Genomic DNA, 13,998 nt, shown 5'->3' with positions numbered 1-13,998 from the left:
GAATCAGAGTAACTCTCAGCTCTCAACTTAAATAGACCCTGGTGATGGAATTTCCCTGTCTTTCCTATTAGGACCACAATATAACATACAATCCCCTTACAGTTCCTTCACACTTCAAATGAAGTTCTAGTGTGGATTTACAATGGAACTCAAAAAAAAAAAAAACAAGCTGATAATCATTTATCACAGAGAATTCAAAAGAAGCATGGCAGTTATTTCATGTAATGAATATAATGGTGAATTCTCTTTTGTATGCAATCCTACCTATTCTGGTATCTAAATGCAATACACTCACAGAAATAATAATAATAATAATTACAATAATAATAATAATAATAATAATGATAAAAGTAGAAGGAGGAAAAACAGAGAGAATTTTTCCTCTGTCACTTTCTTTATTCAATTTAGAGCTAATCTTAAATTCTTTCCATATTACCTGAACTACCGCAAGTCTCTGCAAGGTTACCACAACCTCTGCAACATACTCAGTTCTGTTCCTGTCCCCACAGTAATATAAATGGCATTAGGTGTCTACATAATTCTGTAAAATGCATCGTTATCGCAAAGTAGGAAAGATCAGAAGACAAATAGGGAGGAATTTCTTCCACCTCTGTAGTCCTCACCACTCTGTGCAACTCCTGGGATTCCTGGGTGGTGATGCTGGGGAAAAGTGCTCAGTCTTGGTGAAGAATCCTGGGGAGAAGTAGGACTAAACAAAGGCTTTTCAGGTTTCTTCATTGTAGGAGAAGACATATCTGCAATAAGAAGATAAAGTAAAATTAATTAGAACAATGACATTAGCTTAAAAGTAAAATTAATCAGAGCAATGACATTAGCTTAAAAGTCTATCACAGGGCACATGATTTTGTAAACTGTAAATGTTTATTTTTGCAGTTCTTGCACAAATATTGTTTGGTGACCCAACTCCCCTGTGAGCAATAAACTAATTTTAAACTATCACTTTCCAACTTGAGAATGAATAATAATCCACTGGCTAGTCTTTGTCCTCCAAAACAGAAACTACATTCCTTTCATACCAGAGAAGCCAAACAGCAAAGAAATGCATGTCTTCAGAACCTCCCTAGATACTTCTGAGCTCCCCACAACATCACCAAATCATCTCCTCCTTCAACAGCCACGTAATAGTTATTGCATTTTTTAATGGAACACCTACACTCAGGTGTGTAGGGTAACTGCCATGTACCTGCCATTTTATGGTATTTATTATTTTGTTATTTCAAAACCCTTCCCTTACCCTTTTCAAAACCATACTGAAACAATGTAACCTTCCTAAGAATAAAGGATGCTTTAACTCTTCTCTTTCATATTTTCCATGTGTCAAGTAGGGCCTTCCCACCTCTTCCTCTCAGTTTCCGTATCAACAGGACTTGCTACATGAAGGTTGTTGGCTGCAATAGCAGGGAAAAGCAAATGATTTCTACCATACAGGGTTGCTGATGTTGCCCCAAGCAAAAACACTGAATTCTTTCCAAAAGTTTAAATTAATTAATTGCTCTTCGAATCAAATTAAATTATTTTGAAGTTAATTTTAATATTTTCATAGGACACACATCAGCATTGTAAGTGTGTTCCATTTCAAATCAACGGGAATAACTCATGTTTAAAGTGAAGCTCATTTCTTAAGTACTTTACTGGATTGGGGCCATGATGCAGCTGACTTTCCTACATGGACCGTGTTCATCCCTAAAGTGATTTTGGCACTTCTAATATTAGTGCACTGTACTGTGCTATTCTGAGGAACACAAAATCTTCTTGGAAGATCTCTGTAAGTGGGAACGCCCTACTGAGACCAAATCAGACCAAAACTTTCTGAACTGACTGAAGTTTAAGTGAGAGGTTTGGCCCTGACACCCTTTCTCTTAGACTGAAACTGTGCTGCCCATCTGCCCTGCAAGCGTGGCTGAACTCGACAGAGGCACTGCTGCCAGGCAGGGCAGATCCTACAAGTGCTCCTCCACCACCCCCACAACACCTCTTCTGCCCTTTGCCCATAGCTGGCACATCTGTTGATGTCCCAGACACCTTACCAATTGACCCCTTCAGAAAGGCTGCTGAGAAAGGATTTTGTTCAGGGAAGTGTTCAACAAGAGCGAGGAATTGCTTTACAACAAAGCAATTCAGCTCTCTTTCCATTTTAACAGATATGACAAAGGCTGCCGTATGTTTTTTATTATACTGATCTGTTGCAACTTTCTGTTGTTATCATAAATGCTGAGTGCTAACAGAGGCACCTCCAGCTGTCTGATAAAAATTTTGTGAATAAATTATTGTTGAGAAAGAAAATGGAAGAATATTTTTGTTTCTTTGAATCCATCAGCAGCCAGCAAAGATCATAACTTTCAAATGGTTGCAGTTTGGATGAATATTTATTCCACTAAGCTATAAAATCCTTTCTAAAGCTGAAAGACAATTTTCTTTAACTAATTTTTGCATAAGCAGCCAACACAACAAAAAAGCACATTAATTCTGGAATTAATTTGAAACATTTCACTATGTTTTTATTTTTTGCTTGAATGACAGCCCTAGCTTCTTAATATAAGCTCCTAGCTCCACACCTTTGCAAATGAAGTGAGGTTTTATAAGAGTCATGATACAGAATCAACCAAGTATTTTGTACTCTGGTTCATGGTATGAACACTCTGCCACTGCAGAAACACTGCAAAGTCTGAGAAAAAAGAGAAGTGTTTCTAACACCTTTTGGGCTTTCTGTTCAACAGTTGTTACAGAAGATATTGGTAATCACGTATCTTTCTGGTTAAACCACATATAGTCCATTGCAAATAAAAGAATGTACAAAAAAGTTGGATTTTTCTTCAAATTAAAAGTACTGCAGTTGAATTTCCCAAAGGAAGAAAAAAAATATGTGTTAGAAGTGGAAAATCTCTTCCTTATGTGAAGCCCATATTCAGCAAAAGAATTCATGAAAGAAGGAGCTGCCTAGCTCCTGAAGTTCTGCACATGTCAGCATCTCTGATTGCTGGAATGCAGCAGAGATTTAATTTGGTGTGTGGCTGTTACTTCATTAAACAAGCAAAAGTTGTTGTGTTTTTCGAAACCAAAATATTTTAGTTTCTCAGAAGAAGAATGCTACATGAAGTGCAACGTAATTAGAATATCCATTAACCCCCCAGAGGCATCACTACTGTGAAAAGAATATTCTGAAAAGGAAATTGGTGACTAAGATAAAGCTAGCAGTTCCTTTAAAAACATGTCATTTTCTTCTGCTCCTATTTGTGGGGAAGAGAACTGTAGTCAGCACATAGAAGACAGAGTAAACTGCAAAGCAAATGCAATGAAATTCTCATGCAGAAGACTATTTCCTCACTAAGGTGAATGCCACTGGTAGTCATTAGCAGAAAAGTCAGCACTGCCAAAAAAATACTCATGAGCAGCCAAAACAGGGACTTCAAATGCACTGTGCGGCACACCACCACAAAGTACCTTCAGAAGTCTCGTACACAGCAGAGAATAATGGCTAGAGCACATGTGGCAGCCTTGCCATTAAAATCATGCACTTGGCATTGGAATGGCAATGTGATTCGGATAGCCGCTTCCCTGGCATCCTGCATACACTGACATCTTAATGCAGCATTCATGGGCCTCTCACTGCCAAGGAATTGATGAAGCTGACAAGGGAGTTGGAACAGTAACAGTCTATGTAAGGAAAAAAGCTTCAGCCACGTCCTCCTTGAGCAGGTGAGGAGGCTCATAGCTGTTATAAGGAAGGACACTGCTTACAGTTCTCTGAAGAGTAACCAGTTACAAAAATGAAGAGAGGCTGAAAAAGGGCAAAACAGTTGTTCACTGTCTTTAGTTTTGCAGTGTCTTAAATAAAGAGAGTGAGTAAAGCAACAGACTCAACGTGATTCTTCCAGTAACTTCTACACAGTGGAAAACACACATTTTTCTCATTTTGAAACATATTTGATTTTTTTTCACGTCATGAGATGTAGTCTAGTTGCCACACACAGCTTAGTTACATACTGATAACTGCATAATGAGTGACCAGCAGAGGTCACAGGAATAGGTTGCTTGGTCTTAAGTCTGTGTCAGAGTTTCAGGAATGAAATTCCAATCCTTATTACATGAGGAATGAAAATAAAACAGTTTCCAGTATGATTTATTTTTAGACTTCTGGAAAAATGCTAAGTATATATGAAGAGCAGAAAGATGCCAAAAACACTTGGACAAAATTATCAAAAGGTCAACATTAATCAGAACACACTGTGTCCTGTCCTGCCTCAAACTTTCTTCAAATGTGAAAAATGGATTTTTTTTTAAAGTCTCAGTCCTATTCCCAATCTTTCTTGCTTGTACTCCTATACTACTGTGATGATGAAGTAATTATGCACCCAAACAGGGGCATGTTATAATTTTTAACACATCACATCAAAGAAGAAAGGGATTAACCCAATAGAAAAGACTTGGATCTCATCTCCCAGCCAGGTGAATCTGTCTTCATAGGAAGGCAGCAGAACTGTGCTATGAAGCACAGCGTGTGCAGCCTGCTCATCAGCAGCTTGCACAAATGGTGTTCCAGATGTATATCTGTTGAAGACAGCCCAAGGCAACAATTTTGATCAATTTTAATGTGATAAAGCGCTGCAGAGAAAGACTGTGTAGAAACGTGTTCACGTCAGCCTTTAATTAAAGTGTTGTTCACTTCCAAAGAACCTTAGGAAACACTAATGAAACATGAATTTTGACAATTTCCTCATCAAAGCAAAGATCTTTTTCCCTAGTCTGAAGCAGCTTGGGATTCAGGCCTCTCCCTGGATGAGTGTCACATTGACACACCGGTCTTCAAGCCACCTGTTCCGAGAGCTCGACTGGAAGCAGGCAGAGATCTGGAGCACATCTGAACATCCACCAGCCTGTTTCTCAGTACCTGATCTGCTCTCTTGTACAGGACCACAACAGGACAGGAGACATGCTCAAAATCAGAGTAGGAAGAAGTCAAAAGCAAATATTAAATTTGTTTTAATCCAATTTATTCTTTATCTCTACTCATTAATATCTTTTGTACTGCTTAATTTCACCGGTCTTCCCTTACACGAAACAATTCTGCAGACAGCAATCTGTTAAGATTCATTTACAGCTCATTAGTGCTGCATCGCCTCCAGAGAAATCAAGATAAAGCCATGTTCAACTTACTGGTTTTTAGAGCTGTAGGGAAAGTGGGAAAGACATGAAGTCCGTAGCATCAGCAGCAGTCTATTAGAATCATCCCCTCAAGCTACAGCTTTAAATGAACTGATCACTTCCCAGAGGCTGTACCTGATCTTATTTCTGTTGCCAGAAAACATTATATACTGGGGGGCCTCACTCCACTGCCTTTACCACATGTTGTAGGTACACTTGTGTGAAGCACATGTGGAAACTCAGGAAGATTTTGAATTCACAGCAGATAGCTGTGATATTGTGAGGAATCAAGGCAAATCCCAATGTGCTCAGGAGAACTTGCTTTGTTTTACACCATTGCATGTGAAGAACAAGCACAGCCAACTTCATAAAAGCACTGCAGCATTCAGATGTGCTAAGGGAAGGGAAGGGAAGGGAAGGGAAGGGAAGGGAAGGGAAGGGAAGGGAAGGGAAGGGAAGGGAAGGGAAGGGAAGGGAAGGGAAGGGAAGGGAAGGGAAGGGAAGGGAAGGGAAGGGAAGGGAAGGGAAGGGAAGGGAAGGGAAGGGAAGGGAAGGGAAGGGAAGGGAAGGGAAGGGAAGGGAAGGGAAGGGAAGGGAAGGGAAGGGAAGGGAAGGGAAGGGAAGGGAAGGGAAGGGAAGGGAACTATGGTATGAATAAATAGGAGAGTAAGACCTAATTATTTAGATGTTGGAAATGCTTGATATGGTGATTGCATTCCTGCTCAGCATTATGCAGAGATTAGGCTTAGTGTCTGGGTCTCCTGTTGTTGAAATATCTTACTTATCATTAGCTTATTAGTGTCTCATTCTACTTCACTGTAAGTTTTATCTTGGAACAGAAAGAAGCTTTCCTAATGATTTATTGTCATGAAAATAAAATGAAAGGAAAATCAGTTTTGATAATCAGTGTTTTCATGAGAGGAAAATTGACCAAAAAAACATCAAGATCAGTTCTGTCTGATGACTCTCTCAGTAACATATAGCAACTCCCAGTGTGAAGACGCATGTGTTTTCTCTTCTAAAAGAAGCAGTGTGCTCTTACATGCAGGCACATGGACATATTGCTTAGCAGCTCTGAGTGTTCTGAATGTGAGGAACAGTCAGGGTGAAGGTATAAAGAGAGATGCTCGCTTCAAATTTAAAAGCTTGACTTCCATTATATTTTTGCTTCTACATCAAGTAAAGGAAAGCAGTTTATGTCTGAAAATTTTATACTACTGAAATAGAACACTTCAGTGTACAAACACTTGATAATCTTCTATCTTCAGATCTATTTAGTTCCAGTGTTATTTTTACAGGCACACCTCCAAAGTTAAAGAAACCAGTCTATCAGACTGTGATACTAGCTATCCTGTCAGCAACCATGCCCAAGGCTAATCTAACACTTTGTTGTGCTGTTTTGCCATTTCACAGCAGCAAAACAATTTATTTGTACTATATCTTCTTATCTGCAGTGAAAAACTGGAGGAACTAGACTGGAATTTCTTCCATCGCTATATTCAGTACTGCAATCTGGTGAGAAAAACACTAAATAATATTCCAGTTTACAAAAGCTATAGAAAAGCAAGAAAAAAAAATCTAGTGGCAGTTTTCTGTGTTCATTCTATATTTATCCTTTTTGCACTTCTCAAAAAGCATTTTTATACCTAAGTGAAAAAAGCGACGAGTGAACTTTCAACTAACTGAAATACTATGAGATGCAGAAACTCTTCAGATAGAATTCAAGCATCATTTTTCTCATCTTTATGTCTATGCAAACTTGCAGAGCACTGCCAGCAGTTTCTCTGTCATTCCTCACATTCTGTGGGATATATTAAACTTAATGATATCCATTACCTAAGCAAGAAAGGGGTTGGATAGAAGGATTGTATCTACCTGCCCTTGCAAATCCTGGCATATCATGGAAAAAAATAAGATCTCCATGTCATCAAGTTCCAAAATGGTTTCTATTGCTGTGTGTGACTAACCTGATAAAAATGAATTTCTTCCCTGCCTTACATGGTATCCTACTTTTTACAAATATAAAGCAAAACAATTCAGTACAATTCCAATTCACAGAATTTAAAAAACCCTTGCAATTGAAAAGTATAACATATGCTAGTGAATGGTTGTTTAAATCAGGGTATTTTGGAAACCTGCATACACATTTCCTAAAATGAATTTTTTCTTAATTTCATTTTTTATAAAAAGCAGTTTATGAAATAGGAAAAGAGTAAAGTTATGATGGCCAGATTAGAACACTGATCTTAAAGATAAAAACATGACAAACCTCCATTTCCCAAAGAAATTTCAAAAAATGTTTACCTGTAGGACATACGGACTTAATCCTATAGTTAGTGTGATAGTGTTATTTGTCATGAGATTAAATGTCTTTAAATTTACATCTATTCCCACTAAAATTAGGCTGAAATTATGACATGCTTCTCTGTAAGAACACTGGGCAGTAATTCTTAATTCTTACCCTTTATTAGAAGGTAGTCTTCCTTAGAAGGAAGTCTGACAGATTCATATCACTAGCTATATTCAGTATGAATAATTTCACTGTTTCTTATAGAAAACATTTTTTTTCCATGCATTATTCTTTTGACATAGAAGTAGTCAGCCTTTTTCACCCTACATGCCACATACTAAAAGCGTTGTGCAGTAGTGAGACCCCAAGACACAGGTCCCACTCGTGTGACTGTGAGGAGCTGGGCTGTTGCAGTTGGAGAGAGGTGATAATGTCACCAAAACTGTAGTGACCCACAGGGGCCAGTAACAGAATCCAGATTTCACATCCACAGCCCTCTTGCCTCTCTCCTCACGCAGATGTCAGGGTCAGCTTATCCAACCATCTCTACACCAGTGCAGCCCATCAGATGTCATACAGGAAGTAGTCATGAGCAACTCAAAGCTCAGTGGGGTGGCTACCAACGGAAATAGGAAAAACGGAATAGGATTTTGGAAATAAAAAGCACGAAGCCAAAAATGCACTGTTGCTACTGAATAGAACAGAACATACTATAAAAAACAGTGTTCCAAGTACTCTGTATTGCCATAAATAACCTTTAAGTAACTAGAATGCATTTTATGTACTTCACTACTTCTTTATTTAACTTTTTCTCTGTAGAAACAGACTGGACCATTTAATCAGCTATGAATCATTGTTAAGAAGTGTAATTCCAGTACATAGCTGTGGTAAAAGAGCATTATGGGAGGCTGTGAGAAAAACTAATTAAAAAGTCAAACAAATTATACAGACTTTTACATTTTAGTCATTAATTAAATTATCCTACAGAAAGTCATGCAAAGGAAAAGAGGAAGAGCACTTTATTAATACCATCTTCTTATTACTGAGATCCAAGGAAGTTGGCCTCGAAAATGAAATCAATGCTGTAATCTTAACTGCAAAAGTCAGAAAATTATTCACAATTTCCAATTTAAGGTAAGTTGTTGATTTAGGGGCATTTAGGTTATGGCATCTCCTTTCTGTGACTAATGTAGTCTATATTTGTACGTTTAGGGTGGTTTAATAGGTGTGATATATTAATGTAATTATAGATCCACTTGGGGAATGGTTTTGAACTAAGATAAAATTGTCAACTCACATATGACTACAAATGAGTTTGATACAGCCTAAATGAAAGTAGTGAAAAGAAGAAGTGAAGAACTTTTTCAAGTTTATCAATGTACACAGAATAGAAAGAATCTATTGATAAAGACAAAAGAGAGTAGCGCCTAAAAAATGTACGTGTTCATTGTATTTCCATCTCGACTTTAGCACAAATGGAAAAATACTGGCAATGCAGGAACCTATCATTCACGTAGTACTGAATAGCAGTTCCTTTGGTAACTGAAAAATAGGTCAGATCATACAGAATAATACTTTATCTGCAATTTTTGATATTCAAAGTTTCTGAGAAGTTTCAAAACTAATACTGAAGCTTATTATTCGGCAACAAATCGAATATAGTGTATATATAATAGAATATAAAACAGTATTCTAACCTCAAAGTAGGACAATTACAAGTAACATTCTGGGACAAATCTTGCTTTAAAACATGCATTTTCTCACTAATTTCAATAACTGAATAGGTGCCATGGATATATGAAAAATATCCTTATACATTTACATCTTTCATTGATATGTATGGGAGAAAAGTATAGTAACCCTGAGTACATTCTACTCACTAATTATTTGTTGAAAACACTGATTAATAGGTCTTATTGCATTATGTTTTTCAAAATAATAGACAGAGATCCTATAATGAGGTTTTTTATATGACTTTATTGAGTAAATAACAGCCATTTCCAAAAATGCAAAAAATCAAGCTCTTTTGTAAACTTCTTATTGTGTCTCATACTGTATTTGTCTTTCTGTCCTTCTTTCTGAACACCGCAGTATTCTTTAGTTACTCAGAATCTGCCCAATTAATAACCTCATCATCTGCTATTCTGAATATTTGAAGAAAATTCTGAACCAGTCAAAAACTGGTCTAAAGCTGTTATGTGAGGACTGCTCTGAAAATAATGCCTCCTGTTTTATTATGTCAGCCCACAAAATCAGGGATGGATGTTGGCAGTACAACAGTAGAGATCAAACTTTCTCATCAGTATTTCGTTACATTTTGTTGCCATGTGGCAGATGGCAGCAGAGAGACAGTCTGACACAATGGCATCTGACATGGATGTGTGTAAGAAAGAAAGGTGTATCACTGGATTCTTTCATGAGTAAAAACTGGCACCTGTTGATATTTGTTGATGCCTGCTGACTGTTGATGGAGACCAAACTGTGGATGTGAGCACAGTGAGGTGATGGGTGTTGTGTTTTAGTCGTGGTGACAGCAACAGCGGGTGCCACCTCCGCTAGCGCAAGTTTTTACATGTGCAGAAAAATGCATAGTAATGTTGGTGACTATGCTCTAAAATAATGTTCTGTAGGTGAGAATTTGTTCAATCATATAGCGCTACTGTGCTCACTGTACCTATTGTAGTTTCTATGGAAATAAATAGCAGGTATTATTTTTGGAGCAACCTACAGAGAAATCTTTGGTATGGCTTTTCTCTCCTACCCAGTTATCATCTGTTATGTTGGCATCAGTGCTGTGAAAGTACACAATAGCATGCGCAAGGGAGATTTGTCTGCAAGGCTACAAATTGCATTCTTCTTTCTTTTTTTTCCTCGTAGCAGAACGAGATGTTTTCAGCTATCAATGAACAGACATTATGTCTTATTTTTAAAAAAATAGGTGGTTCTTCTACGATAGGCTTTTTTTAAATTAAGTCTACAGTGATAGATTTCTTTCTGTATTGTCAACTTTAAGTGAACTACTGGTACTTAAATTTATAAGGATGAAAATGCCCTTTTACATCTAGGGCTTAAAAAAAAAAAGGTGTAGAAAAATAGCTGAAGGAGTTTTTAAAAGCTATGTTGATTTAAAGGCAAAGAAAGAAAATAATCAATTAACAGGACAGCAAAAACATCATTGTAGAATCATAAAATCATAAAATGGCTTAGGTTGAAGAGAGTGTTAAAGATCATCTAGTTCCAACCATCCTGCCATGGACAGAGATGCCACCTGCCAGATCAGGCTGTCCAGGATTTCATCCAGCCTTGCCTTGAATGTCTCCAGGGATGGGGCATCAACAACCTCTCTGGGTAACGTGTGCCAGTGCCTTACCATTCTCTGAGTAAAAAATTTCTTCCTAACATCTACCCTAATTCTTCCCTCTTTTAGTTTAAAGCCATCCCCTCTTGTCCTATCACTGCCAGTGTGAAATGTTGGTCACCCTTGTACTTGTAATCTCCATTTTAGAATGCCACAGTGAGGTCTCCCCAGAGCCTTGACTTTTCCAAGATGAACAAGCACAACTCCCTCAACGTTTCTTCATAGGAGAGGTGGTCCAACCCTCTGATTATCTATGTGACACTCTGAACCCATTCCAATGGATCCATGTCTTTGTCATGGAGGCCCCAGGCCTGGACACACTATTCCATCTGGGGCCTCACAAGGGCACAGTAGAAGGGCACAGTCATCTCCCTTACCCTGCTGGCCACTCAACTTCTGAAGCAGCCCAGGATATATTCACCTTCCAGGCTGTAAGAGCACACTGCTGACTCATGCCCATCTTTTCATCCATCAGGACCACCAGGTCCTTTTCCACAGGCCCACTCTCAATGAGTTCTTCTGTACTTGTATCTGGGATCGCCTCAACCAACGTGCAACATGTTGCACTTGGCTTTGTTAAATCTCATTAGGCTCTTGCATGTCCACTTTTTGAAAATGTCCAGGTCCCTCTGGATGGTGTTCCTTCCTTCTAAACTTATCTTAAACTGAACAGAGAAGTTCATGCATGTGAAATATTTTGATCATCCACTACTGTGTGAAAGTGCTTTTAAGTCTATACACAATATAAAAACAAAGCAACAAATATTGTATTTGTATCCTCAGCAAGTATAAGCTGAAGCAGCTTAGAAAAATCAGTTCTGTACAAGCACATCATATGGATGTATTTGATCCTGGAATGCTATTAGAAATCTAGAATTCTCTGTATATGTACTTTGAAAAGTTACTCTTGATTAAAAGTACCCCTTTTAATCAGTACAGTACAGTAAACCCCTTGCTTACTGTCACTGAAATTATAAAAACTAATAAAGTGGCAGCATTTTATTACTGTGCACACAGTTAAAAACAGAAAAGTCAGCTTGAGCCCTAAGACGCATATAAATATGTGTGTGTATATACATATGTATATGTCCATACAGTATTTAAAGAGTATTTTGAAATATTGAAAAATACAAAAGTAGATGTAAAGAAAGTTACTAACAAGACATAAACCACTTTAAAATATGCTTCGATACACAAAAATGTGGAAAATTCACTGAAAATCATAGAAAGACATTTAACAGATACTCATCAAGGTACACCTTTGAAAGATGAAGATGGAGTTAGATGGAGATGAAGTTTCTAAAGCATTAAACTTCAGAAGGAGCCCCAAAAGCTGGAATAAAACCTGAACTCATTCCACCACAGGCCACCAAAAAGCCAAGGTGATCTGTTACCTTTCTCAACTCCTGCACCACGTTAACTACTTCCTCTTTTAGTTCCCTCACTTCAGAAATGAGAATGTGCATCTTTGATGGTCCTTGAGAAGAAGGCCCAAGAAGGAAAGAGCCATTGGGAAGAACACCAATGGGGATGGAGTGTCCAGTGGATGGGGAGAAAGCAAAAGGGGACAAATGTCCAGAAGAGGAATATCCAGCAAAGGGGGTTGGGACCTGAGAAGTGAAGGGTCCAACAGCTGCTGACCAATGAACAGATGAAGGTGATCCCGCTGTTTCAGTTTTAATGGTATGCTGGCATCTTGACTCTTGAATGTTGGTAGAGGTGGGTGAGGTGTGAGGGAGGAAACATGATGGAGAAACTGCAAAATTAAAATTCACTTTGTTGTATATTGACATTTCTAGACACCTGGGTACTAAGGAAATTCACATGAATCAGGTTTTATGGCAACAGTGTGCACTGATAACAATGCCTGTTTTATTGACTTACAACATGCACAGTGTTCTAACTCCACAACAGTAAAATAGATCTCAAGGATTACTGCTGAAATTGCCTGTAACTACGTTAATGAAGTTTGTCAAGCTAGCTCGTAGAAGGAAAGACATAAATGCATAAACTCTGCTCAGTTTTTCTGATATTCCTGTTTTCCTATGATTTATGGAGAAAGTATCTTTACTTATCAGTTAATAAATCAAGATGTTCAGAACTTCTTAGCCTATTACCTCTGATGTATTTTTTTTACAGCATGAGTAGCTACTTCTGTTACACTTTAAGTCCCACTTCAAATAGAGAAGAGGATTACTATTATTATTATTAAACTCTTTTCTTACACAGTTTTATCTTGCTAAGAATTGCAAAAGCACTATGAAAATTCAATCATGCAGCAATTTCAATCTACTTCACAAGATATTAGTACCTTATTGCAGGAAATGAGATAGACACACAAAGAATTCAGTAACAGCAACTTGGGAAAAGGAAGGTTATAGAGATTTACAACACACTTCTGTCTGGATAAATTTCCAATCAGTAGAAATGAAGCTAAAGCATGAGGCAGACATTATTAACATCAGTAGGACACTCATTTGGAAAAAATGAGTTACAAGAAGGAACAAATACCTTATGCAAGATCTGACAACAGACTCAGAAATTGAAATCCCAATTGCCTTGTTTGATTTCTGTTTCTAAATAATTTAACATCCTCAGGGATGATTCCTCGCTTTCTTAAGCTTTAGGATTTTTGGAGGATTAGTAACTTGGAAAGTAAATAGCAAAGGAAAGGTCTGGAGAAAATTGTGCAGTTACAATTCTTTCTGTTTGCTCTGCAACAAGACCTCACATATGTTTCAAAAATCAAGAAAGCTAGAAGCATTTTTTAACTATTTAAGTGTAGGAAAATAATGGCACAAACTACAGTATCTTCCTGCAAGCCTTTGAAGAGAAACTCAAAGACAGTAGAATGGTGCCACGAGCTTCTTTTTTTCTTCAGTATTTATAATATCATTTTATATACAAGTCAAATTTTATTTATAATACTGATTTTGGTTAATGGAGGGTTTTTTAGGTTTTATATGAGAATAATGCATTTGACCAAACTTACATCACCTAGAATTTCAACTTTTCAGATATGCTTACTTATTTCTACTTAGAATTGAGTCTTGAAACAGTTGACTTTCCCAAAACTTACCAAGAAACACAACATTTCTTAAACTTATCATGACATCCTGGAAGTAGTATGCCAGGAAAAAAACTGATAACAGTAAAAGGGCAAACTCTGGAGCTTTACAACTGTCTG

At 37.5% G+C, this 13,998-nt stretch overlaps 1 protein-coding gene across 13 annotated transcripts in view; it reads right to left on the bottom strand.

Annotated features, from left to right (window-relative positions):
* NFIB (nuclear factor I B) overlaps positions 1-13,998 on the bottom strand; it is a 176,224-nt gene that overhangs the window by 42,325 nt on the left and 119,901 nt on the right. For 9 of the 13 annotated variants that reach the window (XM_052701566.1, XM_052701572.1, XM_052701568.1 and 6 more), the window contains exon 7: positions 609-755. In XM_052701566.1, coding sequence (XP_052557526.1) covers positions 609-755 — 147 coding nt within the window. The remainder of the gene's footprint in view (positions 1-608; positions 756-13,998) is intronic. The other 4 variants (XM_052701567.1, XM_052701574.1, XM_052701570.1 and 1 more) reach the window with 1 other exon arrangement.

Source organism: Tympanuchus pallidicinctus, unplaced genomic scaffold (genome assembly GCF_026119805.1).
Source record: "Tympanuchus pallidicinctus isolate F22 unplaced genomic scaffold, pur_lepc_1.0 scaffold4, whole genome shotgun sequence".
Lineage (NCBI taxonomy): Eukaryota > Metazoa > Chordata > Aves > Galliformes > Phasianidae > Tympanuchus > Tympanuchus pallidicinctus.
The sequence above is the reverse complement of the archived record's forward strand: the minus strand, read 5'-3'. Positions and strand labels throughout refer to the sequence as shown.